This window comes from Tursiops truncatus, chromosome X, assembly GCF_011762595.2.
Source record: "Tursiops truncatus isolate mTurTru1 chromosome X, mTurTru1.mat.Y, whole genome shotgun sequence".
Lineage (NCBI taxonomy): Eukaryota > Metazoa > Chordata > Mammalia > Artiodactyla > Delphinidae > Tursiops > Tursiops truncatus.
The window spans coordinates 1,974,595-2,002,545 of NC_047055.1; the positions used below are offsets into that span (position 1 = coordinate 1,974,595).

Genomic DNA, 27,951 nt, shown 5'->3' on the forward strand with positions numbered 1-27,951 from the left:
GGCGTGGCAGGTGGAGGCCCGCTCACGGCGGGGAAGCGGGCGCCTGGCCCTCCCCACGCTGTGCACCGCCGCCGCCGAGGGCGCCCAGCGCTTGCGGTCGGGGGCTGGTCCTTTCGCGGAGAAGGGCCCTCCCTGCGCAGTGGCCACCATCGTGCCCAGTGATCGTGTGCACAGACGTTCGGCAGGGAGGCCACCACCGCTCCCTGGTCTGGGGTTTGTGTCGGGACGCGGGTGTGCCGGGATTACCGGCGTCCCGTGGTCCGGGGGGCTGAGGACGTTCCCAGGCCAGTGGAGAAGAAGTGCTCGCAGCGGCCCGGTGGCATCCACCTTCGTTCAGGGCCGGCCAGAGAGGTGACTCCAAAGCACAGCACGAGGACCAAGGCCCCGCGCTCTGAGGTCCCCCGCGGCCGGGACGGAGATGGCCGGCAGTGACGCCTGCGTCTCCCTGCCCCTCCCTTGGTTGCCGGCTTTGTTCTCCCGCCTCTTAATCAGGAGGGTCTGGCGATCCTGGGCTGTCTGGCCATCCTGAGCCGTGGGCCTTTGCTCTGATCACGTTCTCCTGCCCACACCCGCCTCCCCTGTGTCCCTCTGTGAGGAAAACCAACAGCGTCTGCGGAGAGCCAGGCACCACCCGAGTCCGCAGAGAAGCACCCGCTGCTCTGGACTCTAAAAAGGTGCAGAGAATGAGAGCTTGATTTGGGGGACCGGACAAGTGGCTCTAAAGTTCAGGGGACAAGAAGAGCAAAGGAGTTTTGTTTTGCTTTAAGATAACTGACGTGGGACCTGCAGGCCAGGTATCAAAAGATCCAGGGTGTGGGCAGTTACCAGTGTGGGAGCCCACGCCCGAGTCCACAAGATGGGACAGACAGCCCAGAGAAAGGCCCTACCACGCATCAGGATCACACGTTAACCAGGGGACAAAAGGTTTCGTAAAAGAAACAGGGATGATGGGTTACAGCTTGAGAACCTTACCGCATACTATTCCCCAACACAAATTGTTTTTGGATAAACAGGGCTTGGCAAATTCCGGCCTCGGGGCCAAATCTGGCAGCCAAGTGTTTTTGTGAATAAAGTCTTATCGGTACACAGCCATGGTCAGGACAGAGACCTTGTGGTTTGCCAGGTGGAAAATATATAGTATCTGACCCTTTGCAGAAAAAGTTTGCCCACCCCTGGATTAAAGAGTTAAACATCTTAAAACTGCAGCTACGTATATGCTCGCTCACACACACGCAGACACACGGCCAACCCAGAGGTGGGAAGTTCTCAGATTTCTCCAAGGGACTGTGTAAGCCTAGAAGCAATGGAAGAAATCACAAAAAAAGTGTGAGATACAAAGTGTTAACCTTTTGCATGAAAAAATGAAAAGGCAATGAATGAAGAGGATTTAAAATTATTTGCAACAAGTATGCTAAACTGTCACTATGTTTCATGGATAAAGTTTATTCAGACCCGCAAGAGGAAACACTTGGACCTCCACAAAGAAAGGAGAGGAACTGAACAAGAAGAGATACAATTAATAAACGTGTAGAAAAATGCTCACCGTCAGGAACAATTCAAGAACTAGAAACTGAAGTAGATACTCTGGAGCTAGATATTTATGCCAGGTTGTTTGATTACAATGACTAACGCTGGCGAGGCTGCAGCGAGCCAGCCCTTCAGACGCCCAGAAAAGCCCTTTGGCAGAATGAGCTTCCGTCTGGGCACTCTCTCCTCAGGACAGAACGAGTCACCCACCGAGATGCTCTGGAGATGCCTGGATCTCCACGAATAGCCAAATAATTAAGTGAATTACAATCTCTTGAGAGAATATTATTCAGCCATTAAAAATTGTAATTACAGCCCCGAGGACCGCCCTGATACATCCTGGGTGCTCGGTAAACAGCTGTCAAATGAGCCAACGATCATGTTCTTTATTTTCGTAATAAGTACTTACTGCTTCATAATCTTCAAAAAATTAAGCCGTATCCATTTTGAAAAAAATCATTTAGAAAGGGATTACATTAATAAAGAAAATGCTTGTGTGAAGTAAAAAATAGATTACACAATTGTGCCCATGGTATAATTACAGTAATGTAAAAATAAATAGAAAAAATAAATAGCAAAGAAAACGGAGCAGAGACGCGTCCAGTGAAACGGGAAACACTGACTGGTACTTTGGAGACAGGATGAGGGGGGTGGGGTGTTCCTATATCTTCTACGTCTCAGCATTTCATGAATTTTCTGTAAAGAGCATGCATGTTAAGAGCACCATTTTTAAATGAAAGAAGTAAACGTTATTTTAAAGAAACGCCCAAGAGCCTCCCCCTGTCTGCAGACCTGCCCCATGAGCAGGCACCTGGGCTGGCCCTTGGCGAGCGTGGCAGAGCCCCCCAGACTCTCCAGGTGCGGACAGGCTGCCTGGAGGCGTCCACAACCTCTTTACCGGCTCCCTTTCAAGGAGCCACTGGGGGCGCAGGCTTGGGAGTGGCCTCAGGGTCCCTGTGAGGACTTGGTCTGCATTGGCTCTAAAGCGGCACGGGGTGACAGAACGTTCTGGAATGACGGAAGCATTCTCTACGTGTGGCTACCGAACGCTTGAAACGTGGTGTGTGGGCGAGGGGCGGCATTTTCAACTTTGCTTAGTTTTCGTTCAGTCGCCACTTGTGGCTAGTGGCTACCACGTGGAACCTCACAACGGAAGCAGGCGCCTCGGGACTGCGGATGCAGGACAGAACTTCTCATTTGAATAAAAGGCTTCCCCTTTACTGAGGAGCCACCTACAGAACACTGAGGCAGGCCCAGGACCCCGTTACATAAGGTGCTCCCCAAGGACACTGGCCACAGCACCCCCCTCACACAACTCTGATTTGGACCCAAGTTTCCGGAAACCTCTTGTGCTCCAAGATCCCTGCCAGCCCTCGGAGGCGGGACTCAGGGGAAGCCTCCAGCCCTTCCCCCCCCCGAGCCTTTCCCCCTCGCCCTGTGGCTCTGGTTCACTCGGCACGTGAACTTGGCCTCACCCCTCTTCCCAACCTTGGGCAGTCTGGGAGGCCCAGCCTCCGCTCCTCCAGTGGAGAGTCTCTGTCTTCTGTCCTGGTGGCGTGTGGGCTCAGACCCTGCTCTCCAGGTGGCGCTCCCAGGCCCACTTCCAGCACCTCCCACCCAGCAGAAGGTGCCCAGGCAGGGGAGGGCTTTCCAGCCGGGCACCGCTTGGTCTGGCTTCCGCCAGCTTAGCCAGGGCAGGGCAGAGAGAAACAGCCAGGAGCTGGGGTCCTAGGTAAAGAAGTGGCCTTCTGGGAAAGGGTGGGGGTGAAGTGGGGAGGAGACATCTGCACGGTCCAGGTGTCTGCCTGCTGTGCCCGGCGAAGTCCACAGCCGGAGCCTGGCTCCCGGGCCCATCTCAGAGACGGCAGTGGTGAGGCGCCCAGGCAGCACGCCCTGCGCTAGACTGAAGCATCTGCCTTTGGCGCCACAGCCCAGGTCTCCACCTAGCAGCAGACATTTACTCACCTTCGTAGAGGCGCCCTGGACGGGTCACGGGGAAGGCTTACTGAAGGGCCTCAAATCTACGGTTTGTCTGTTTCTCTCAGTGGGTAGACGGGGGGCCCAGGAGGCTCAGCTTCTGACCTGCAGGGTCTTCCCAGGACTGGAAGTGCCCTTGACAATCGGCTCACTCATAGAATGTGCCATTCTGCTGAGTTCAGCACAGACTTCCAGAGGCTCCGGAACCAGTGGCTACGCGCACAAATCAGACTCAGGAGCCTGACGGCCTGCCTTCCGATCTTGGTTTTACCCCCTACTGGCTGTGTGACCTTGGGCAAGTTGCCTAACCTCTCTGGGCCTCGGTCGCCTCATCTGCAAAACGGGGACAGTAACAGCCATTGCTTCCTTTGGTTGTTTCGTTGAAGTGAGAGAATGTCTGTGAAGCACTGAAAACAGTGTCTGTCACAAACTATTATCACTGTCACTACTGACATTATTTGAGGTGCTGGTAACCTCTGACAGAGACAGCAGCCATCAATTAAATATACACATCCTCAGTTTAAGAACAGAAGGGAGCGTAGTGGGCAAAGCCCACATACGTGCTGACAACTCTGTAAGGTGGGAGGAGGAAGCTGGGCCTGGCGTCGACGGCTTCGAGAGTCCCAGCCGAAGCTCGGCTCTCAAAGTCCCCAGGCGCCCAGGACACTCTCATCTTGCTCACCAAGAAGGCCAGGGTCCCTCTCTAAAAGTCACACTGGGGGAGGGGGAGAGGGGCTGCAGCCGACCCCAGCACCCTCCGCTGCCACCTTGCGCCGGGAGAAGCTGTTCTGGGCTAGAGAGCGCTCACTGACTCACGGCCAACCTCCCCGCGTTCGCAAATGATTCAACGTCTGGAGCTCCAGCTCCGAACCCTGAAATGTCAGCGGAGTCCGCCGAGGCCCGGAGCGCGAAAGGGACTCAGACAAGGTCACAAAGACCATGAGGCCCAGAGCTGGCAGCAACCGGGTGCTCTCCGCCACCTTCTTTGCCCCTCGGGGGCCTGCTGCAGCGTCCCTGCCGGCCGCCCGCCTGGCGCTGTAGCTCCCCCCAGCGCGCTCTTAGCCTCCGGGGCTTCCTTCCCCGAAGGACTGGCTTTCCTTCTGGCTCTGCACAAAGCCCCCTCCCACGCCGCCCCAGTTCCATCTGCCTGCGTTCCCCCCTCCCCCCAACTTCTGTGCCAGAGACGCCTGCCCCTTCGATCAGACCACGTGGCGGCACTAGGCATGGACCAGGTTGGTCTGATCCAGACTGGCTGTGTCCATGGCCCTCCCTCTCCTCGAGGCAAGCAGCAGGGACAATCCAGGCCCCCAGCCCCCTCCACACGGCTCTCCAGGGGCTGGCTCCACCCTTGGACCCTCTGCTAAGCCTCAGCTGAGGCCCTCCGGGGCCCGATCAGCCCCCCAGCCCTCCCCTCTGCAGGCCAGAGCAGGTAGGGGGTTCCCACTGCCCAGGTCTGCAGCCCAGCTCCCCTCTCGTGACTCATGTGTCCTTGGTCTCCTTGGCTGTGAAAGGGGGTGATGGAAACAGTGGCGTAGCTTGGGAGACTCGGCCAGAGGGTCTAGAAACCTGCTTAGAACTGTGCCAGGACGTGTGGGACGTGCTCCCCCCACGAGGCCCGTGAGAGTGTCCCCAGCCAGCCCCCCAGCCAGCCAACGCAGGGCCGAGTCCCTTCCTTTCTTGGGGCCTCAATTTCCCTGTCTGAAAAATGGGGACAAAACCCCAGGCCTTGCCTCCCTCGCCGGGTGATTCTGCAAGTTCAGTGAGGTCACGGTTGTGAATGTGCCTGTGGCAGGCACCCCAGCAATGCTCGCAGACTAGGGAGGGGTGGCTGTGGCGGGCAGGGACCCACCTGAGGTCAGGGGCCCAACGGCCTCACCTTTGGAATACCGAGTGGCCCCCTCCCCCCTCCCCCCAGCCCCAGGAATGTCAGGTGCCTAGTTGAGGGAGGCGGCCCTGCCCTGCCCCTTCAGGGAGCCTTTACACACTCTCTCCCAACCCCTCACCAGACCCTCGCCCTGGGCTCTCCAAGGCTCCCTCTGGTCCTGCCCTGCCCCATGCCGTGCCCCCGCCCCTCTCCTGGCCAGGCGTTAAGCCCCAAAGGGACCAGTAGAAGGAAGGAGACCAGGTCTGAGGAGAGAATCAGATAGTCCAAGGGGGAGACCCAGGGCTCCCTCCTCTGGGAGATGCCACACCAGCGCTCCAAATTCCAGAATCCTAAACCCCTGAGAAAACTGAGGACCCGACCCGACCTGGAGAAGCCATCTGGCCAAGGTCACACAAGGGAGGAGGGGGGGACAGCTGTGCGCAGAGGGATGGGGAAGGAGTTACCCAAGTGTGGCCGAGTCTGCTTGCCGTCGGCATGCCGGTGGCGGGGCTGGGCAGCTGTGTGGGCGTGCAGGGGACAGTGCGGGAACGTGTGAGGGGTTCTCAGACTGTGTGTGTCCGGGAAGGATGACACAGTGTGAGGAAGCGGGGCGGGGTGGGGGCGGAGGGGGTGCCAAGAGGCTCCGAGAACGTGCGTGCGCGAGGCCCGCTCCAGCCCAGGCCCTGAGCCCCCCGGCTGTGCCCGCCCCGGGACCCGCCCGCAGCCCCCGGCGGCCTTTCTCCCCAGACGCAGATGCGCGTGCGCGCAGGATGCGGGGCACAGGGTGCAGGGTGCGGGGCGCTGCCCGCTGGCCTGGGGACCCGGGGGTGACGCGCGGCCGCGGCGCCGCAAGGACACAGCAGGCCAGGCGCGGGGCGCAGGTGCAGCGGGCGGGGATCCGTGTCCCTCCACCTGCCTGCCGCGCCACCTGCCGGGCCGCCCTCCCCGCCCGCGCCCGCGCCCACCCCGGCAGCGCCCGAGCGCCCAGGGCACCACTTACCCGGTCATGGGCACGGCCGCCACCGCGGCCTCGGTTCCGGCGGGCGCTGTCGCTAGTCGCTGCGGGCGGACGCCCGGCAGACAACGATCCGCTCCAGGGACCGAAAGGCCCGGGCACCAGGCGGCCTGGCCGGCAGCGCGGGCGCGACCCTCCGCGGCGGGCGAGGGCTGCGGCCGAGTGCTCTCCACGCTCCGCACCGGCGGCGGCGGGCGACGCGGCGCGCTCGGCTTCAGCCGCAGCTCTGAGCGCGGAGGGAGGGAGGGAGGGAGGGAGGGAGCGAGAGGAGGGAGGGAGCGAGAGGGGGGAGGGAGCGAGAGGGGGGAGGAGAAGGAAGGGAGGAGGGAGCGGGCGCGGGGGGCGGCGCGCGGCGCGGGGGCCGCGGGGCTCCAGAGCCACGCGGCTCCCGAGCTACGCGACCGGTGCGCGCCCTTCTCTCCCCCAGGACGCGCGGCGGTGCCCGCCCTTCTTGGCCTGGCGGTGACCCCGGAGGGCGCTGGCCAAGGGGGGTGGGGGTGGGCGCGGCTGGGTACTGGGGGGCCCTGGCACCGGGGAGCTCAGAGAAAGGGCACCGAGCAGGCAGGCTGCCGCTCCCTCTCCAAGCTGCCCCTGGGTCTGTCTCCTTGACAGTCAAACGGGGCGTGGAGCTGAGTTGCTGATTTGTAATGTGGGGTCCCTGCCCCCCTCTGACCCTCACCCCTGCCCCGTGGCCTCCGAGGGGCTGGTGATCCTCAGGAAACTGCCTGCTAGCAGTTGGGAGTAAGACATCTAAACACTTTTCCCGGAGGGTAGCTGGAGCTTGGGACAGGTTCTCAAAGTCAATGACCCCAAAAGGTTATCACACAAAGACCCTTATACAGGATGCAGAGATCCCGCACACAGGTGGACACACCCAGAAGCAGACACACAGGGACACACATTCGCAGACACAAGGGGAGACAGACACACAGACAAAACTCCAATGTGGAGAAGACCCCCGTATGCCCAAACACATGTAGGCACGTCCGTGGACAGAGGCCCGAGTGTGTGCCCGTGGACACCCAGTGGCCAGGCGGGAGCTGGCTGGCCGTGCCCCTGGTCCTTAAAGCCCCAAGCTGCCCAGCCCCAGGGACAGTGAGTGCCTCTCGACCTGGATCAGGCCCTGGCCCCCATCCGTGAGCAGCGAGCAGGAGAGCGAGGGGGTGGGAGCGGCACAGGACGGGGGCTGAGTGTGAGTGACAGGCCCGTGGTGCGCGTCACCAGTCCGGAGCAGGTAGGTAGAAGAGGCCTGGACACAGCCACTGATTGCTCCTTGCCTGGGACAAACAGGGTCCCGGGGTGTCCTGTGTGCCAGGCCTGGTCTGGGCACCGAGGACACAGCAGGGACCCCAAAACAAGGAGCTGGCGGGCAGAGCGTGAACTCAAGGCATCGCAGTTGGGGTAAAGGCCCAAGGAGAGCACGGCGGGGGGAGACGAAAGATGGTGCTGGGAGCTCAGGGAAGGCTTATTTGAGGAGGTGCCACTGTGACAGACACCTAAAGGGCACGAAGGCTCTGCAGACCCAGGGGGTCTTCCCTGGGCCAGAAGACTGGCACAGCTCCCCACGGTCTGTCCCTCAAGCAGGAAGCAGCTGCTCCACAGACAGCCCTTGAGACCTGGCACCTCTCAGTGCAGGCAGAGGTCACACTTACGTGTGCATGTGCGTACACACACACACACAGAGACTCACACATGCTGACACATCCTCAGGGATGCGGACACACTCGCACATGCTGACACTCTCACACGTGCTGACACTCTCACAGTGCGGACACTCACACACGTGCTGACACTCTCACAGCGCGGACACACTCACACATGCTGACACACTCACAGTGCAGACACTCTCACACATGCTGACACTCTCACAGTGCTAACACACACGCTGACACACTCACACGTGCTGACACTCTCACAGTGCAGACACTCACACACGCTGACACACTCGCACGTGCTGACACTCTCACAGTGCGGACACTCTCACACGTGCTGACACTCTCACAGTGCGGACACTCACACACGCTGACACACTCACACGTGCTGACACTCTCACAGTGCGGACACTCTCACACGTGCTGACACTCTCACAGCGCGGACACACTCACACACGCTGACACACTCACAGTACTGACACTCTCACAGTGCTGACACACACGCTGACACACTCTCACAGTGCGAACACACACATGCTGACACACTCACACGTGCTGACACACTCACACGTGCTGACACTCTCACATGCTGACACACTCACACGTGCGGACACTCTCACAGTGCTGACACACTCACACGTGCTGACACTCTCACACGTGCTGACACTCACATGCTGACACACTCACACGTGCTGACACTCTCACATGTGCTGACACTCTCACAGTGCTGACACTCTCACACGTGCTGACACACTCACACATGCTGACACTCTCACACTTTCTGACACACTCACACGTGCTGACACTCTCACACATGCTGACACACTCACAGCCGGTGACACACGCTCACTCAGAACACTCCCTCCCCCCCACATGCTCAGTTACTCTCACACCTTTACACGCTCACTAGTCACACATAGTCACAAACTTGCACACACTTGTACACATTCAGTTATTCACACACTCACACTTCCTCACAGTCATTCACATTTATTCACACTCACACCCACTCTCACCCACCCAGTCACACTCACACCCTCCCGCATGCCTCTCACACAGTTGTTCACACTCTCTCTCTCCCACACACACTTCGTTCATGCACGCTCACTCACGCACATGCTCCCCTTGCACTCCAACCCCGGCCGCTTTTCCTGGGACTTGCTCTCTGAGAGCCAGCTGGCTGTCCCGGTTGGTGGTTGGTTCTGACCCCCTCGGCCCCTCAGCAGCCCTGGAGCCGGGTGCTGACCCGGCAGCCTGGCACTGTTCTCCTGGCCACCCCTGTGCTCGGAGGGGAGCCAGCCCCCACCTGGAGCCGGTGGTCAAGCTGGGCCTGCACTGGGCTGGGTGATGGGGCGCCAGGGAAGAGGAGCCCCAATCGGTGGGTCGCCTCCCGAGAGCCCTTCCCCCAGACTTGGACCCCCCTTCCTGGCCTCCCACGGGGGAACAGGCTTCCCTCGGGCAGGGGGTGAACCTTGGCCAGTAGCAAACACCAGCCTCTTAGCAGACATGTGTTGGCGGCTCTGGGAGGACAGAAGTGGTGGAGGAAGAAATGGGTGCTGAGAGGGGAGGCTTGGGAGTGGCTGAAGAGAAGAGAGAAGACTCACTTTTAGGACTGTGTCACTGTCTTCCCTCAGCGACCGGGGGACATATTATCACTCCTGGGGGCGGTGTTCATTTTACTGATGGCTGCTGTGCACACGGGGGCATTGGCACTGGCACGTGAAGTGCGTCCTGCTCCCAGAGCTCAGAGCCGGCTGCCTCTTCAGCCCTCACTGTTCTCCCCCTTCCCAAACTCTTTCTTTCCCAGGTCCTCGGCCACCACCTGTCCCCAGGCCCCTCCTCTCCGTGGGCCCTGCAGCTGTCGCCCCTCCCTTGCCCGGTTTCGCTCCTGCCACTTTCGGTGTGGCGGTCACCGTCTCCTCCGGGGACAGCAATCCTCAGTCCAGCCCTGAAATGGGAGCCCCTCTGGCTGGGGCCCGGGTCCCCCTCCTCTTCCCACTCTCTCCCTGGCTGAGATCACAGCCACCATCCCCTGGCTTCGGGGGCCACCAGCGTGCCTGGACCTCCAGGGCCAGTGGTCCCCTGCAGCCCAGGGAGGAGGGGCTGAAATGCCCCTGGAGAGACGTGCACATCCTACCCGCCCCCCCAGCCTGCACTGGGCTGGGACCCTGTGTGGAAATAGGGCCTTTGCAGATATAAGTTCAGGATCTTGAGATGGGGAGACGATCCTGGGTTATCTGGGCAGACCCCAGATGTAGTGATAAGTGTCCTTATAATAGGGAGGCAAGAACAGCTGACACACAGACACAGCAGGAGGTCTCGTGAAGACAGAGACGGACTGGAGTGACGCAACCACAAGCCAAGGGACACCTGGAGCCACCGGAAGCTGGAAGCGGCCGGGAAGGACCCTCTTCTAGAGTTTTTCCAGGGAGTGCGGCCCTACTGATACCCTGATTTTGGACTTGTGGCCTCCAGGAACATGAGAGACTCGATCTCTGTTTGAAGCCGCCCGTGTGGTCCTTTGTTACAGCAGTGGCCCCAGGAAACTCATACCAGCCCTGAGCTGGCAACGGGAGCTGGGGTCCTTCAGCGCTGGAGCTGCCCTGGGCTCTCCGGGGCCACAGTGGCCCTGTGCCACCCCTGGCGACCATGCCCTGCCCCATGCGTCCAGAGTGGAGCCGGCTTTGCCTCTTCCTGAAACCTCTGTCCTCCCAAGACTGGAGCCCAGAGTCAGGAGCCCATGGGGGTGGGGCCCACAATGGAGGAACACCCCCCAAGTTCTCAGAGTGGGCCCCTCCACCACCCAGGCCCTTCAAGGAGGGGCTGTCCCTCTAAGCGCCCTGCCCCCAGCCCCCACCATGGCCTGAGGACACCTGGCTGGCTGCCCCTCCGACAAGCCCCGACTCGTCTAAACCCAAGCAGTGGATTGAGCTTAGGCTCCAGCTGGGCCCGGCTACACCCAGAAGGCACCTGACCCGCAGTAAGTACTTGGAAATGTCCCCCACGCCAGCCCCATGCCGCTCAGAGTCAGCTCCCTAGTGGCCTCTCCTTCCACGGGACAGCCCTCCCCGAGCGAGACACTGCCATGACTTTCACTGCCCTGGGTGTGTGTGTGCACGCACGTGTGACGGCCCCAGCTCGCCCTCCGGCTCAGAGCCCTACTCTGAGTGCAACCACACGTCCACAGCTCCCGGCATGCTCCTGGCCCTCAGGGGGCATTCTCCAGGCCCCGGGGGTGCCACACCCCACCCTGCCCACTCCCTAACTCTCACCCCACGTCCAACGTGCACCCAAGTGCAGGCTCCTACTCAATTCAAGGTCGACTGGACCTGGCCCCTCCCCCATCTTTCCTGCCCCTTTCCCGCGGGGTTACCGAGGCTTTGGGACTGCACACCCCTTCGCCCATCCACCTGCCCACAGCTCACAGCAGAGCACCCCAGTCCCCTGCAGCTCTGCCACCTGGGGCTTCCTGGGACCGCAGCTGGGCCCTGGGCTCCGCAGGGAGGAGCCTTGCGTGGTGTATAAGGCATATGGGGAAGTGTACACGAGGGACTGTTGGCTGACAGAGATGTTGCCATAGGCTTTTTTCAAAGGCCAGTCAGTCTCAACTTTTGTTATTACTATCATCTCATAGTCTGCAACACACTCGATACCAGAGTGAGGCTAAGTGGGCCGTTTGCCTTTTTTCTTTTGACTACGCGCGGGTTTTCTCTAGTTGCAGCGAGCGGGGGCTACTCTTCGCTGCGGTGCGCGGGCTTCTCATTGCGGCAGCTTCTCTTGCTGCGGAGCACGGGCCCTAGGCGCGTGGGCTCAGTAGTTGTAGTTCGTGGGCTCTACAGCGCAGGCTCAGTAGTTGTGGCGCACGGGCTCAGTTGCTCCACAGCATGTGGGATCTTCCAGGACCAGGGCTCGATCCTGTGTCCCCTGCATTGGCAGGTGGATTCTTAACCACTGTGCCACCAGGGAAGTCCCCCCCACCCAGGGTCATTTGTCTTTGACCAAGTGCTCTGGGTACGGAGACCTCCTTTCCAACCATGATCCCCAGGCCCTCGTGGGGTGCGGCCCTGTTCAACTCCGCGGCGCCTGCAGTGGGGCCTGAGTGGTCCCCTGGGTCTGGCAGGGTGTGGGTCATGCCCGCATGGCGCTGTCCCCTCTCATGTGTGTGACCCACCGGGCCTACGGGACACCTTCCCTGGGGCCCAACCACGGGGTTCTCCTCTGTGCCTACCAGCATTATTACACCGGTCCCACCAGCGTGTCGTGGCACTGGTGTCCCAGAGTAAGAGGGAGGCAGGGAGGAGAGGAAGGGCAGCAAGCCTGGAGGGAAGGCAGCGATCCACAGGGTCCGGTGCCCAGAGCTGCCCGCAGAGAAACAGCCCGAGGGCTCCGTGTTTCTGTCTCCGCCAGGCCCTGTGCCGGCTGCCCCTCCTCCCACCAGCGAGGGGACTTGACCGAGGCCCTGACTCCTGGACCCCCGCCAGTGCCCTTGCCCTGAGCCTGCCCAGCTCAGCAGAGATTGCCGGGCCGTGGAACACACGGCCCAGAATAGTGCTGTGATGCCAACGGGTGACATTCTATTGCTGGGCCACCACACTGAGTGGTGCCTCCCATCCCCAAAAGGAGAAATCTGGGGACGCCGGGTGCCCCAGGGCCGGGCCAGGCGGAAGGGTTCTGTGCACGGAGCCAGCACGCGGTGCCTCTGGGCTCCTTCTCTCCTGGGCTGGCACTCCTGGCGGCCCCGCCTGCTCTATTTTCGTTGGTGGCCCACGGCTGCTCAGGGAAGCCCTGGATCCCATCACCTGGGGCAGAGGCCCCTTGTGTACGACGAGGGAAGAGCAGCCAGGCCATAGCCTGTCTCCTGCTTAGCCCGCTGGGCTTGCCATCCAAGGGGCATTTCTTGGGGGACTGTTCCCCCCCCACTCCCTTTCCGGGGCAGACCTATGTCCCCAGGCTTCACGGGCTGTGCCCTGGATCCTCTCTTGGGAACCGGCACCCACACGCTGCGAACTGCGCACAGGGTGACCTACTGGGTGGTCGCTGCGCTGGGAGCCCAGGCCAAGCCAGTACAGGAGTGCGCCCCCTGGTGCTGACACAGGTGTGGCACACAGCTCTGACCACAGCCGAAATCCGGTATTGTGCTGAGCCCCCAAACCCCATTGAGGCGGGCAGGGGCCCCTAGGGTTTCCCGGCTCCCGCTCGGTTGGAGGGAGTTTCTGGCCTGGTGCCCTTCAGCCAGCGGCTGCTTGGCAGACACTCCACTCTGGGAGGGCAGATGCCACCTCAGCCGGCCCTGCTGCAGGAGCCCAGTCTGAGGATAGCCGGGGCAACAGAAGTGACTAGAAGGGACGGGAAGGGGGCAGCCTGGGGCCTTCTGGTCCAGCCCTGAGCCTGGGGGTGCTCCCCACTGAAGTCAGGGAAAGCAGCGAACAGGCAGCTCAGGGCTCCGATGGGGCACGGAGAGGCGGAACCTGGGCGCCAGCCACAGCGGACCCCCGTGGCTCCCGTTTCCTTTGGGTCCCCAGTCCACCCCGAGAGGCTGCACACGCAGCCGTGTTGCACAGTGTTTCTTTAATTGAAAGACAACAACCGACCTCAGAAGCAGCCCCTCCTTACTACCCCAGGGGCTGGAAGGCCACGGGAGGGGAGACCTAGCCGTCGTGGGGGAAAGGGGGGCAGTGAGGAGCGTGCTGGGGACTCTGCGGGGTGCTGGGCCCCTCCCGGGGGACAGACTCTCAGGGCCTGGCTGAGTCCAATGCTCCCCCTGGGAGCACGTGGCCTGTGGAGCGCGTGGTTGCCGGATCATCCAGGCTTGGGGGCGAGGCCTGGGTGGGGTGGGGGGCAGCTGTCCCCCACCGCAGCCCACCTGGGTAGGGGCTGGGCAGAAGCCCAGCGAGACAGAGACCAGACCCAGCCCAAGGATGTGAGAGAGGAGAGGGAAGACGAGGGAGGGACAGACGGAGAGACAGAGAGAGATGGAGAGGACTGATCCAGGGGCCGGTAGAGCAAACAGGCTGGGATGGATGGCCGTGAACTCACAGAAGGATGCCAGCGGGCATGGGAGGAGAAGGGTAGCAGGCCAGGCCGAGGAGGGATGTGTGCCCGGCAGGTAGGGTGGGCTCAGCGGGGTCTGCTGTCTCCATCCCTGGCCCCCCAGACCCAGGGACCATTTTCCTTGGACTGGAGCCTCAGACAATTTGGTTTTGGGGTGAATGGGAAGAAAGCTTCGTGGGGGCACCTCTGCGTGGTCATGATGGGGGAGCAGGGGCAGCTCTGAAGCTAAGGGGCGTGTGATGGGGGCCAGGCCTCACGCCTCACCTGCACACTTGGGAGCCAGGGCAAGAATGTCGGGTGGCGACGAGGGGGTTGGGGATCAAGGGCGGGGCTGGGTCGGGTGCAGCTGAGCACTGGCTTCGCTCCCTTGCTTTGCTTCCCCCCTCAGGACATCCGCTGTGCTCCCCAGATGCCCCGCCCAGGCCACCTTGGCGGCTGCCGCCACCTCTACTTTTTGTAGTTGCCAAACTGGATGGCCAGGCGGTCAGTGACGCAGCGGAAGGTGGCCGGCTGCACCTCCCAGTAGGGCACGGGGTTGCTGAAGAGGCTAATGCCGTTGTAGTAGGCTCGCTTGACCCCGAAGCCCACGGGGCAGAAGTCATTGACGCCCACCTTGGTGATGTTGTTGGCGTGCAGATAGACCACCTGGGGGCAGAGGGGTGTGGCTCAGGGCGATGGCCCAGTCGCCCCAACCCCCCTGCCTGCGTCTGCCCTGCCTGGGTAGGCCGAGCGGAGGGCAGAACCCCGAGGGCTGGTGCCCTCCCTCCCGGCTGAGTCCCGCCCCGCCGCCTCTTGGGCCACGTTTCATTGTTTTGCATCCACACGGCCCTTTGAGGGCGTGGAGGTGATCCTCCCATGGTCTGGAGGAGCAAACTGAGGCTTCGGTATGGTTGTTGGGCGGGTGCTGGCCCGCCTTAAGGCACTGGTGTGTGACTGGGTGCTGGGATGGGGAGCTTGGGGGGTGTGGGCGTGAGGTGAGGGGTACGTGGGGCACGAGTGGTGGGGTGGGACTGTCGATGCGGGAAGGATGGCACGTTGGGCTCACATAAAGTCCCTGGCCCTCCCTCTGGGTTCCCTGGGCTGTGGGTCTGCCCCCAGGGAAGCAGCCTCCCAGTCCAGAGCCCCAGGGGCGTGAGAGGAGAAAGAGCCTCCTCCTCCCCTGCTCCCCCAGCTCCCTGAAGCCACATGCTGTGGGACAGGAGGGTCAGGGAGGGAGGACCCAATGACGGCAGGGAGGCGCTCAGACTGCAGCGGCGCCCTCTAGAGGCGGCAAGGACACGGCCGCTAGAGGGCGCTCTCGGCTTGGCCAGGGGGGCGCTGCCGCTGCAGGTGGGCGGTCCCCACGCAGGGCTCAGGCGGGCTCCGGTGTACTCGGCTCTGACTGGCCAGCCCGCGAGAATGGCGGGTCTCCTGGCACGTGTGAATGGGTTGGAAGCAGCGACTGAGGTCCAGAGCAGGGCCGAGTACGGCCAAGTTCATCCATGTGGCTGACAGCCAAACTGGGGGTAGGGCCCCTGAGAGAGCCCCAGGCCAGGCCTTGTATCCCTCATCAGCCCACTTTGTGCCCTGGGCTGTCCCTGTCTTGCCACAGATCTGTGCACCCCGTGCCCAGACTGTTCCCTCACCTCGTGGGCCCGGCCGCACCTTGCAGGTGTTGCACCCACCTGAGAAACCTGCTCTTCCCTCACGACCTCGCTGCCCCGGGCCCGCCCTCCCTGCTGTCCACAGCGGCATCCCCACCTGCCCCTCTCCTCCCTCAGTGCAGGTGATTGGCGCTGAAGGAGGGATCCCTGAGCCTGCTCCTTTGCAGCGAGGTCCCATTCTGCTCTGTACCCAGACCCCACACGTGCTGGGCCTGAGCAAGGAGGGCCATGGGCTGAGGGGCTGCCCACGCCCTGGCTCTCACCTGGAGGAGCTTGAGGTCCGGAAGGCCAGCAGGCACCCTGGACAGCTTGTTATTGTCCAAGTGCAGCTCCCGCAGGGTGGGCAGAAAACTCAGGCTCCCATTCTCAATCATGCGGATCTGGTTGTGGCCCAGGCCCAGCCTGCGAAGGGGCGGATGAGAAAAAGATGGTGTGGTGGGGCCCGCAGGCCGCACGGCACTGTGAGGACTCAGGCCCCCAGCCCCCCCAGTCGCCCCAGCGCCCCCAGACCCCCAGACCCCCAGCCCACCTGTACAGCTTTGAGTAGCGGAGCAGGTCCTCTAGCTCGATTGCCTGGATTTTGTTGTGGTCCAGATGGAGTTCATTCAGGGTCTCGGGGAGGTCTGCCAGGAAAAGAGGATGCTCTGGGCTGAATGCAGGAGGGGAGGCCACGTGTGTGGGCTGATGCTGTGTGTGTGTGTGTGTGTGTGTGTGTGTGTGTGCGCGCACGGTCCCACGCTTGGTGGAGCAGAGACCCTAGCTCTGCCCCAGGTGGGGAGAGGGGCAGCCAAAGCCCTCCCTGAGTTGACTGGGTGCCTCCAGATGGCTCCAGGCCCCCCACCTGTATCCATGTGTGCTCCGAAGGCCAGGTAGTGTGGGAAGCAAGGGCTGACCTCCTACCTTTGGGGATGCCGGTGAGCTTAGCCTCAGAGATGCGCAGGTAGTTGAGCTTCAGGCCATCGAAAGCTCCAGGTTCAAAGCCACTGTTCTCCAGGGGGTTCCCACCCATCTCTAGGAGAGAGGCCCCCTCAGCCCTGCAGCCAGGGCTGGGCATCTGCCCGCACGCCCCCAGAGCCTGTCGGCTGCCTGGCTTGGGCTGGCCTAGTGGGCCCTGCTGATTACCCGCTCCCGCATCTCTCCCTGAAAGCAGTGCCGCTAAGTTACTAACGCTAATGGACTGAATGCAAACTCCTCGCTGTTCAAGGCCACTAACTCCCAAGGGCACTGGGCCTGGCATCAGCCTTAGGGGGCAGGGGGAGCACGGAGAAAGGGAGGGGAGACAGGAATCAAGGCCGGGCTCCCCCGCCCGCCCAGCCCCTGGCTGGCTGGCTGGCTGGCTGCCCTGGCCCTTTCCCTTCCCTTTCCCTATGGGCCCTGAGTTTCTCTTCACCTTCCCTTGGCAGCTCTGGGGTGTGCTCCTAGACAAGCTTCCAGAAAGTACCGTGAGGCCCAGCCGGCTGGTCCATGGCTGTCCTGGACAGCCCAGCACCCAGCTGCCCTGGCTGGCAGAGCCCCCCCTTTGACCCTCCTCCCCCATCCACTGCCACCGCCGGGGACGGGTGACGACGCCACTGGTGGGATCTCGCTCACCGATGCAGTTCATGTTGCGCAGCCCACTGAACACGCCCTTGGGCACCTTGCGGATGCGGTTGTCGTGGATGCGGAGCTCCACCAGGGAGCTGGGCAGGTTGGGAGGGATCTCCACCAGGTGGTTCTTGGAGATGTAGAGCTTCTGCAGCTTCCGCAGGGGGCTGAAGGCCTTCTCGTGGATCTTGGAGATCTTGTTGTTCACCAGGACCAGGGCCTGAGGCAGCACGCGTGCTGAGGTGAAGGCCCCGGCCCCCTACCTGCCCGCCTTCTCCTCTCCCCCATCCCTGCCACCTGAGCTAGCGATTCGCGATTAGCAGTTGTCAGGACTTTACAGATGTTTGAGCCCCAGCTCAGCCTCCAGGAGATCCGTCTGTGCTCCTGGGCAGAGTGCAGATCGGGGAGCTGGCGCTCAGGCCCAGCAATACCACTGCTGCTTAGCGCAGCCTGCCGCTCCTCTGTGTCCCAGTTTCCCCACTTGCACCCTGGCTACAATGAAATCTTTTCTCACTGTGTTGCTGGGAGGAGTCAATAAGATGAAAAGTTTTCAGTCAAGAAGGGAATTGGGCTGAGTGATCCTGTCCTGCACTTACGGCTGCTGACACCTGCACATGTGCCCTGTGACCCTGGGCACTCCCACCACAGCCGCCTCCAGACCGCTCTCAGGACTCCCCAGGTCTCCGGTCCCCTCTCGCACTCCACAAGTATGTGCCCACACCCATCTGGACCCAACCCCCCATGCTGCGGGCCTGCCACCTCCTTGCAGCCCCTTGGAAGGGCCAGGGTGGGCTTACATAGAGATGCTGGAGGCCTTTGAAGTCATCCTTCCGGATCTCGGAGATGTCGTTGTTCTGCAGGTCCAGCAGAGTGGTGTCGGGCGAGATCTCTTTGGGCACAGCCTTCAGACCTGGGGGCCGGCACCACCGTCACCAGTGTGAGCCATGGCCATGACCCCAGCGTGGCGCGGAGCTCAGGGACTCGCGTGCACGCAGGGACTCCGCCGCCAGTGGGCCAGCGCCAGAGTCGGCAGACGGAGGGGCTTCTCGCTCCCCGCCTGCTTGCAAGCAGACCAGTGGACACCCTCCCACACTGAAACCAGGATTCCCGAGCTGGCTTGGGGTCACCCCCTCCCCACCCTCACGCTTCCACGTCCACCCCACTGGACTGACCCAGGTCGGAGCACTGAACGACCCGCAGGTGGCAGTGGCAGCCGAAAGGGCACATGGCGCTGTAGGTGGGAGGGAGGGAGTCCAGGTCTGGGATGCCCGAGGTCGTGTCGGCGCCTGAAGCCTCCTCGTCGTTCAACATGGGCAGCCCGTCGTCCAGGGTGAAGTCCCAGAAGCCTTTTTGCTCAAAGGGCAGAGCCTGGCTCAGGGCCAGCAGGGCCGCAAGAGGCCACAGGGGCCACATGGTGGGTGTGCCTGCGAGACTGGGGTGAGGAGAGGCCATCAGGAGTGCCCAGCTGGCGCCCACGCCCATCTTCTGGGCCCTTGCCTGGCTACCGTCCCGAGCCCGGGAGGCTGGGGTTCTGCACGTGTTGGCCTCGTGTCCCTCGCCCCTCACCCCTCACGGGTGCAGCCAGGCCCTGGGCTGTAGGGGCCGGGAGGGAGGTGTGGGTGGGCAGGAGACTCCGGGCAGGACTTGGCCTCAGTGGGCAGCACTGTGTCTTCCCAGTTGGTGAGTCTGTACCCCTCCAACACGCTCACGCGAGTGCACACACACACTCACGCAAGCACACACACACACTCACGCAAGCGCACACACACGCAAGCACACACGCAAGCGCACACACACTCACGCAAGCACTCACGCAAACACACACGCAAGCGCACACACACACTCACGCAAGCACACACACACACTCACACAAGCACACACTCACGCAAGCACACACACACTCACGCACCAGCCACTGAGTCAGCTGCAGCCTGCCTGGGGGGTCACTGAGGCTAGTGGAGGAGGCGGAGAGGGAAACCCAGCCATTTGCCGCCCACAGGCTTTGAGGAATTCAGATTTAAAGAAACCACTGTGGCCCAGCCACTCCCACATGCTCAGGGCAGTGTGAGCGCGCTCAGGGCTGACTCAGGTGACCACAAGTCGCTTCCTTTCCTGCCTGAGCCCCCCTTGCAGCACACCCACATTTCTCTAAGAGTCAAGAGGCCAAAGCACCAGGCTGGGCACGTTGGGTAGAAGGCTGGGCCAGCCCTGGAGGGAAGGTGAGGAGAGGGGCATTCTCCCAGGCCATGCGTGGAATCCTGGACATGGAAGGGGCGTCCCTTGCCCCCCCCCCACCCCGCCTCTGCTCCCCTGGGCTGTGGCTTCCTCCCCTGGCCCACGAGCCTTCCCCTGGCTCGTGAGCCGTCCCCTGGCTCAGCCCGCAGAGCCCCAGGGCTCCCGCCTCTGCTCCCACCCTTCCTTCTGCCCACGGCCCCGGGCCCCTGGAGAGGCCACCAGAGGGGAGCAGGCTGCTGCCAGGGTGGCGGGCAGGTTCAGGCTTGTCCAGAGGCTCCTCTGCTGAAAGACAGTGCCCAGGAGGAGGCTGGAGTCCCTGCCTCTCCTACCACCCCCAGCTACCTGCTTTCCTGGGAAAGCCCCAGCCTCATTTTCCCATGTTATAGAGGAATAAGTGCACCTGCCCTGCTTGTCTCCCAGGCGCGGGGTGTCTGCGGTGCCCCGGGTGCAGACGTGAAGCAGCCCCACCCCAGGGAGGCCCTCACTCGGGGCCCATCTTGGCCAGGGGAAAGGCTGTTCGGGGCTTCAGTGGGGCTGGGTGAGCCCCCCGAGCCTGATAGCCGGCTGCAAAGGGGGAAGGAGGCCCCCGACAGGCCCGGTTGACCTGGGGCTGGACTGGCCGCCCGGGGAGGGTGGGCACTGCTGCCCCAGAGTCCTCCCACCAGCAGGCGGGGGTTGGGAGCTGCGGCCACCTCCAGACGTGGGCGCAGCAGCTCTGCACCTCGGGTTCCCATTGATCCCCATCTTGCCGCCCCTCTCGCACTCCTCAGGCCCCCCACTGAGCTGGGCACGTGGCCTGTCCTGGCTCCCACCATCCTGAGGACAGAGCTGCAGCTGCCAGCGAGAGGGGCCGGAGCAGCCTTTCTGGCAGCTGGGGCCGCAGTCTGCTTGGCAGGCAGCGGCCGGGGGCCCAGGGTGCTGTTCATCAGACGCAGCTGCGGAGCCAGCCCCAGAAAAGCTGCCTGCCTGCCGCAGTCACACAACAAAGTGAGGGTCCCTCATGCTGGGGGAGCGCCCAGCCTCCCTGGCTCCTGCAAGCCTTGAGAGCTCATGATGACACTCCAGGTCCTGCCAGCCCCAGGTTGGCCCAGTGGGACCTGGGGAGCCCCTAGAGGGCCTTGGTGAAGAGTTGGGAGAAGGCCCTGGGCTGGCCTCCTGGACCATGAGTCCCTCCTTCTTCCCACGAGTTCGCAAACCCCAGGGCAAAGCAGGGTGGGCCTAGGCCTCCCAGGCTTGCCGCTGCGGCGCAGGGCCCCTGCCCAGGGGCTGCTGGACGCCCAGGGGCTGCTGGCCACCCAGGGCTGCGCGGAGGAAGAGCAGCGGAGAGGACAGGAAGGCGAGGATGACGGGACGAGAAGGAGGGGACTGCCCCCCGGCCTGGCACTCCTGCCAAAGCCACTGCCTCATGGCGGGGTGGGGGGCGGGGGTGAGTCAGGGCTGGAACGCCCGGCAGGATCCTTGGGAGGCTCTGGGATCCACCGTCCACCTGGACAAGGGGGGCAGGGGGCTGGTCTGGCCAGGCCGGGGGGAGGCTTCGGGGGGCGGTGGGCGCAGACAGGGCTCTTCCAGCCTGGTGGGACCGGGAAGGTCTGGGGGCCTCCACGGGGCGCCTCCACCCGCATCTGGCCCCTCCACCACGGGGGAGGATGGACAGGCGCTGGGAAGGCCAGCCAGGGCAGGACTAGCCACTGGGGCCCCAAGTGGGCTCACGGGACCCTCCGTGGGGGACGGAGGCTCTGGAGGAGGTGAGCCGCTCCGGGCCGCCGTGCCTGATATTCTGATGTCGCTGCGTCTGGGGCCCCACAGAGTGGCTGAGAGAGGGGAAGGGCTGGCTCTAGTGCAGGCTCACTCTGGGGGGAGGGAGGCTGAGGACTTGGAGGCCCCACCCCAGGGCCCCGTGACAGCACAGGACAAGGTCTGGCTGGTTTCACCCGGCTCCTGGCTGGGCCCAGGCAGTGGGCAGGCTGGCGCACTTTCCGGCACAGCCCTGCTTTCCCCGCGGAGAGCTGGCAGGAGACTCAGCGGCCAGAACTGTGCAGAGTGGAGGGGGCCGACTGGACACCGAGCCCCCGGGGGCCGCAACAGACCCAGAAGGAGCCGGGGGTGATGGAGTTCTCTGGCCCGCCGGCTGAGTGTGGGCAGGGCACAGAGGCTGGGGGAGGAAGCGGAGCTGCAGGGCTGCCTCCCCCCACCTCACACCGGGTCCCTCCCACCGCACACACGTGCAGGAGGGGGGTGGGCCCTCAGCCCCGGAAGCGGGAGCCCCCACGGACAGGTACTGTGAGACCCACGGCAAGTCCCGCCAGCCCCACCTCCCACACTACCCAGGCCTCTGGGCCTCCTGGGCGTGTCCCCAAGGACTTCAGGCAGCCTCGAGCCCCATCAAAGTGTTCTCTGAGCTGGATGGGTCCCTCCTCCTCAGAGCGAAGGAAAGAAGCGGTGATGGCGGTGAGGCCTCGCGCCGCGCCTGCAGGTTGGAGTGAGGGCCGCCCACCCAATAGGGCTCTCCTTGTCTGGCCCTCTGAAAGCCAGCACAGTCCTCCAACTGGGACTGCTCCAGGTCACAGCCAAACAAGACACACTGGCAGCCCCTGAGAACACGGAGGGGCCGTGCCAGGCATTCAGGCCAGGCCAAGGGCGGCGGGAGCGGGCCTGAGGTCTGGCAGGCCCTGGGAGCTCGCCTGCAGATGTGCGGCCCGCGGCTGCCAAGTCGCAGATGCCGGACGCCTGACGCTGTTCCGCAGCCTCGGCCCGGGTGTCTGGCCCCTCTGAGCAGCCCGACCTGAACCCGGACGCGCGGGCCCGTGGGCCCTGGGACTGCGGGTCGCGCTTCCCCCCTCCCCTCTGTCCGCCAAAGCCTTTGAGGCCCAGCTTCTACTAGCAGGCCAGAGGCAGGGGCGCTGCCCAGAGCTCTGCTCTGTGAGCTGACGCCCGGCTGCTCGCCGCCTCCCTCCCGGGCCCTGAGAGAGGAGACGTGCACCATCCGTGGGTCTCCTGAGGCTTACGCGCGTTGGGGTCGTGGCTGCAGGGGTTGGGGTGGGCCCTGAGCCCCGCGCCATCGGTGTCTGCTCGCCAGCCACCCCGAGCCCACCGCCACGGCCTCGGCACGCCTTCCAGCTACGAGGGGAGCAGACATCCAGGCGTGGCTGGCCAGGGCGCTCCTCCCTGCTGGGGTCTTGGCGCTGCTGAGGTGACCGGACAGAGCTGGGTCCTGTGCCCCTGCAGCCTTCAGGGACAGACTTGACTTGGACGTGGGTGTCGGAGGCCAACAGGGAGCCAGCCCGTCTGCTGCAGAGCGCTGGCACCGGGGAAGTGGCTAGGCGGCCGGTACTGACCAGGCCGGACGTCTCTCCCCACAGCCTTGAGGACAGCCATCACCTCCACCCCCAGCCTTCTGGGAAACCTCTGGAAGGCCGGCGGTTCCAGTGCCGGCCTTCTGCCATGCCTGAGTCAGGCGGCAGATGAGCCAGGTCAGCTGCGGGTCCTGGGCTGCTGGGTGCCCTGCCCCCCCCCCGCACCCCCGAAGGCTCGCTGCAGAAACCCTGAGGGCGGGGGAAGGTGTTCTATCCCCTCCCAGGGTGGGACAGGGCACTCAAGGGATTTCTCAGCACAGCCCTCCTGAGGACCAGCAGGAAACTCCTGCCCAAGGCCACACTGTGAGGAAATGGGAGAGGGGGCACACGTGCCCTGCCCCACCCTCTGCCCCCGCAGACTTTGCTGCAGAGCCCAAAGTCACAGAATCCCGAACTCCCTGGGTTGCACAGGGGGCCGAACCAGCCCCCGGTCCCTGCAGAAGACTCCTTGCATCTCCCCCACTCTGGTTGGGAGGTGACACTGACGGAAAGCAGGGCCCTGCCCTGTGGGTCCTGCACCCCCTGGCTTGTATCACGAATCCTCTAGAAACATGGCGTCTCTCTCTGACTGCCACCATCCATAGCCCTCCTCAGCCCGCAGGGCCAGATGCCCCTCCTCGGCCCCAGCGCACCCATCAGGCCAGCCCCAGCCCCTCTGCCTCCGCCTCCAGCTGCACAGAAGTGGCCTGGAAAAGCCATCATCCCAGCCTGGCCCGGGAGGTTCCCCCAAGCATTTTAGGTCCCAGCAGGTGCCAGACCCCACAGGGAGATGCTCTCAGCCTGGTTCCCAGAGCCTGAGGTCCTGTCTGCCCTCTGCCCCTCTCCTTCAGGTCCTAGTTTTGTTCCCCAAATCCCCGATCCCATGGCCACTCGGGCCTCTGACTGCTGTGTCCCTCTTGGCCATCTGAGCCACCCAGAGGCAGCTGGTGGGGGAGAAGCAGGGGCCGCTTGAGTCGCATGGAACCTGGGACCACCCCCAGCCCGCTGCCCCTTGTCCTGCAGCTCTGCTCCAGGCTGGGGTTTCTGCCGAGTTTGGCCTTCAGACGCCGTGGATCACGAGAGCTGGCTGTGAGGAGGCCGGGTAGAGCCCCAGTCCCCTAAACCTGAACGATGTGTCACCATGGGGAGGGGCAGGCATGAGTCGTCTGAGTCCCTGGCACCTCCACTGGGCTTGGGAACGTCAGCGATACCAGCCTGCCAATGAGCGCGAGCTGGGCTGCTCTGCGGACTGCTATGGGGGCCGAGCAGCCTCTGGAGGAGCTGAGGCTGGTGGCGTGTGGGCAAGTGGGCAGCTCCCATAGGCACCCAGGAGCTGCCCCACCCCAGAGTAGAGAGGGTGGGGGACAAGCCAAACAAAGTCCCAGAGGGCGTGAAGGAAGTCCTGGGGGACCCTGGGGCTGGGGACTCCAGGTGAGGGGAGGGCTTTCACCCCAGAACCTTCCATCTGGAAGGTGGGGAGATGAACCACAGCCCCAGGGAGCACTGGGAAACTGGTTTTGGAAGCCTGGAGAAGGGCCTGGCTCTAGGGCTACCAGTTAGCCTCTGGCCTGGGGCAGGACTAAGCAGACTCCGTCTCCGTCCTCCCAGCGCAGGCACCTCTGCCTCTCCCCGCACTGGCTTCCTTGAAGATAGGATTCACAGAAAAGGTTTCGTGGGTGATCAGGTGTGGGCCCCAGTATGTGAGCAGAGGGGACAGAGGGGTGGGAGGAGAACTGAGTGCCCCGGGCACCAGCTGACAGGACAAGAGGGGGCAGAGCTGGCAGGGCCCGGGGGTGCCTGCCTCCAGAGGGAGCCCATGTTCACCCCCACCCTATGCTCACAGCAGGGCGCCCCAGGACAGTCCCCATCACCCTCTAGCCCCAGGATTTGAGCTAAGCCCTTGGGCTGGTGTGTCCCCTCCCACCAGCAGGGCCGACAGGCACAGGGAGGGGTGGGCAGCTCAGGGCAGGGACCAAGCTCTCCAACCCTGGGGAAGAACTTTCTAACAATCCAGGGTGTTGGCAGGGAAGGAGAGGGGCTCCAGACATGCCATTGAAAGGGCAAACAGCCCAGTGGCCCAGCAGGTGGGGCTCTGGAGGCCCCGAGCTGGGACTGGGGCCCTGCCCGGAGGCGAGCCAGACAGCGCCGGCCCTACTGGGAGTCTGGGAGCTGGGCTGCCGCCCCGCAGCTCACGTGCTCCAAGGCTGGCCCTGGGGCCGGCCACGGCCTCAGGCTGCATCCCCAGGAGGCCAAGGACAAGTGATGGCTGGGACAGGCCTGTCTCCTTGGGGCTTCTCCAGGGAGTGGAGGAGAGCTGGTGGTGGGTGGGCCTGGGAAGGGGCTCATGACAGATCCCTCCTCTGGGACTCGACGCCGGTGCTGGAAGGGATGCTCTGTGGTCCTGAATGACTAAGGAATGTTGCTAAAGAAAGGAACTGCTTTCTTGTCTTAGGAACACACCCTCTCTTCCGGTCCTTCCCCATTCACGCTCCTCTGATGGGCCAGGGCCACTGATGGGATTGGGGAGAAATTGGGGCCAATGCTTGCATGTCACCCTGCATGACAGTCAGAGGGCCAGCACCCCAGATTTCTGGGCCCCTAAAATGAGCTGGTACAGAACTGCCACCAGACCCATTGGTGAAGGGGCTGGGCCGCGGACTCCCCATCGACATAGTGGGGTCCCTGGTCCCTGCTCCAGGGCAGGGCATAAAAGCGGTCGGACGGTTAATGCCCTCTGTGAGCCGGGCCCTGGGACGTGAAGGTGGGCCGGTCGCCGCCTCGCCGTGCGGGCCCTCCCTGCTCCCAGCCTTCTTCCCACCGCCCGGTCTTGGCGGCTCGGAGACAGTGCCATGGCTTCCTTCCGATGCACGCACAGAGAACTGCCCTGAGAGGCTCACCCACACTGGCCCACGGCAGCCGGACACCGGAAGTTGCACAGAAAGGCGCCTCTGCCGAACCGCCAGCCTTCCCAGGGTGTGGGTGGCACCGAGGGGGGCCTGAGCATCTCCAGCTGGTCTCAATCTCAGTCAGTCCCTACCTCGTGGAGAGCTGGCCGGCCAGGGAGGGGTGAGCTCACAGAAGCAGGAGCCCCCAGAGGGCAGGACTGGCCACCGAATCGGCAACCTGAGTGGCCCTTACGAAGACTTCAGCTGCGTGAGAACGATCTCCCTGGCCTGGGCGAGGTCTGCCCCGCCCGCCCCACCCAGCACCCTGCCCTGGAGGACCCCGGGCCTTCTGCTGCACTCAGCGGAGCAACGCGCGGGAAGCTCTCACCACCGGGTGCCCAGGCCCCAGCCCCGCCCCGCCCGTGGAGCAGCGAGGTGCTGTTCCCATCCCCCAGCCTTCCAGGATGCTCAGTGGCACACCCAGACAGAGGGCTCCGTTCTCCCTTGTTCCTCTCCTGGGTCCCTCGGCACTTCCCTCAGCATGCCAGCCATCTTGAGAGCTTGCGGGACGGGGCCGGTGGGCCTGCCCCCTCTCACTCCAGTCTCCACGCACTGCACTTGACCATAAGCTATCATCGTCAACATGCAAGTGACTTTGCGGGCTCCCTGGATGCTACGGGGTCAATAGCCTGGATTTGTCAGTCAGGAGCTCTGAGTCCTGGCCCCAGTTCTGCCCCTGACTGGCTGTGCCACTGTGGGCAGGTTCCTGCCCCTCTCTGGGCCTCAGTTGCCCCCTCTGTACAATGGATGGGGTGGGAGTGGGACCAGCAGGGGCCACGGCTCCCCTCCCAAACGGCTCTGGAGGGCAACCTTGTCGCTACACTTTGTTTCAGAACTGGAGTTCTCTCTCCATTCCTGAGATGCCCCCAGGCACCAGTGGGGGGCGGCCTTTGGGGGACAGAGCATCTAGCCTGGGAGCTCTTGAACCTCACCCCTTCCTAAAGGTGCCCATCCTGGGCTGATGGTGTCCTCGCATCTACCCGTGGTCCCCAGAAGCCCTCCGGGGCCACAGGCCAAGCCTGCCTGTGGTTAACACAGCACAGTTGCCTGAGTCTCCTTCTGCACCCCGCTTTGGAACCTCAGTCCAAGGGGGCTCTGGGGCAGAGCGGACTGAGCTGTCCAGGCAGCCCCGCCCGGGGACCCCCCAGCCAGGACTCTGTGGACCCACACCTCGCCCGGGAGGAGGTAGAGGCACGGCACTGGCCTGTGGGTAAGCATGGAATATCTGGGCAGGGAGCCTGGGGTGTGCCTGGGAAACCGAGTCTCTGAGCCCACGCCGTGGACTAGCCCCAGGCCGTGGGGACCGCTCCCCAGTGACGAGCTTGGGTGGCCGCCCAGAGGTCCTCCTAACCAGGGCCGAGTGCAAAGTGCACCCGGGACTTGCAGTGAACTAAGGGGGCCATCGGCAGAGTGAGGGTGCCAGCCGCCCAGCCATGCCTGGATGACGCTCTGGGGTAGCGGCCGAGGGGAAGAACCCCGAGGCGGGAGGCAGAGAGGGCAGATGTGGAGCAGAGCCGAGCAAGGTCAGAGCGGTGAACGAAGGGGATGTAGAAGGTGCCTGGAGGACAGCGGGGAGAAGACGCAGAAATGGGACAAGGACCCAGGGGGCCGCAGGGTGGCGACGAAGGGGCGCGGACCAGGAGCCTGCAGCCGTGCAGTGGGAATCCACAAGCAGCCTAGGGGCGGGAGAGGGCGGTGAGGGGGCAGCGGACCCAGGGGTTAGGCAGTGAGAGCAGCTCAGGGCCAGCGTAGGAACAGCGGGGACACTACGGGGCTTGTGGAGGGGGGGACCCTACCTGAGGAGGGGAAGCGGCGGGCACAGGCTGGCTGGTTGGCGGTCTTGAGGGTCGGGCAGTCCGTGCGTCTGTCGGTCCGTCGGGTCGTCGGAGAGCAGCTGCTCACTCCTGGGCAGTTCGTGGAGAGAGGGAGACAGAGGCGGTGGCAGCGGCGGGAGGGAGGCTAAAGGCTGGGCGGGCGGGCCGACGACGGGAGGGGACGGCGGGGAGGGGGCGGGGAGGGAGGAAAGGAGGGAGGGGGCTGGTGGCGTGGAGAGGGAGGGAGAGAGGGAGGGAGGGAGGGAGGGAGGGGGCAGGCTTCCCAGCCCCCCTGGCAGCTTCAGAGGGAGT

The 27,951-nt window shown here is 63.5% G+C and overlaps 1 protein-coding gene across 1 annotated transcript; it reads right to left on the bottom strand.

The window, feature by feature from the left end:
* Positions 1-13,584: 13,584 nt before the first annotated feature.
* BGN (biglycan) lies at positions 13,585-27,780 on the bottom strand. Its single transcript, XM_033849587.2, has 8 exons — positions 27,622-27,780; positions 18,486-18,745; positions 18,111-18,223; positions 17,320-17,533; positions 16,630-16,740; positions 16,259-16,352; positions 15,993-16,131; positions 13,585-14,731 (listed from the first exon to the last, which is right to left on the bottom strand). Exons 2-8 carry the CDS (start codon positions 18,724-18,726, stop codon positions 14,534-14,536), a joined length of 1,110 nt encoding a protein of 369 aa, XP_033705478.1. The 5' UTR covers positions 18,727-18,745; positions 27,622-27,780; the 3' UTR covers positions 13,585-14,533.
* Between the last annotated feature and the right edge of the window lie 171 nt (positions 27,781-27,951).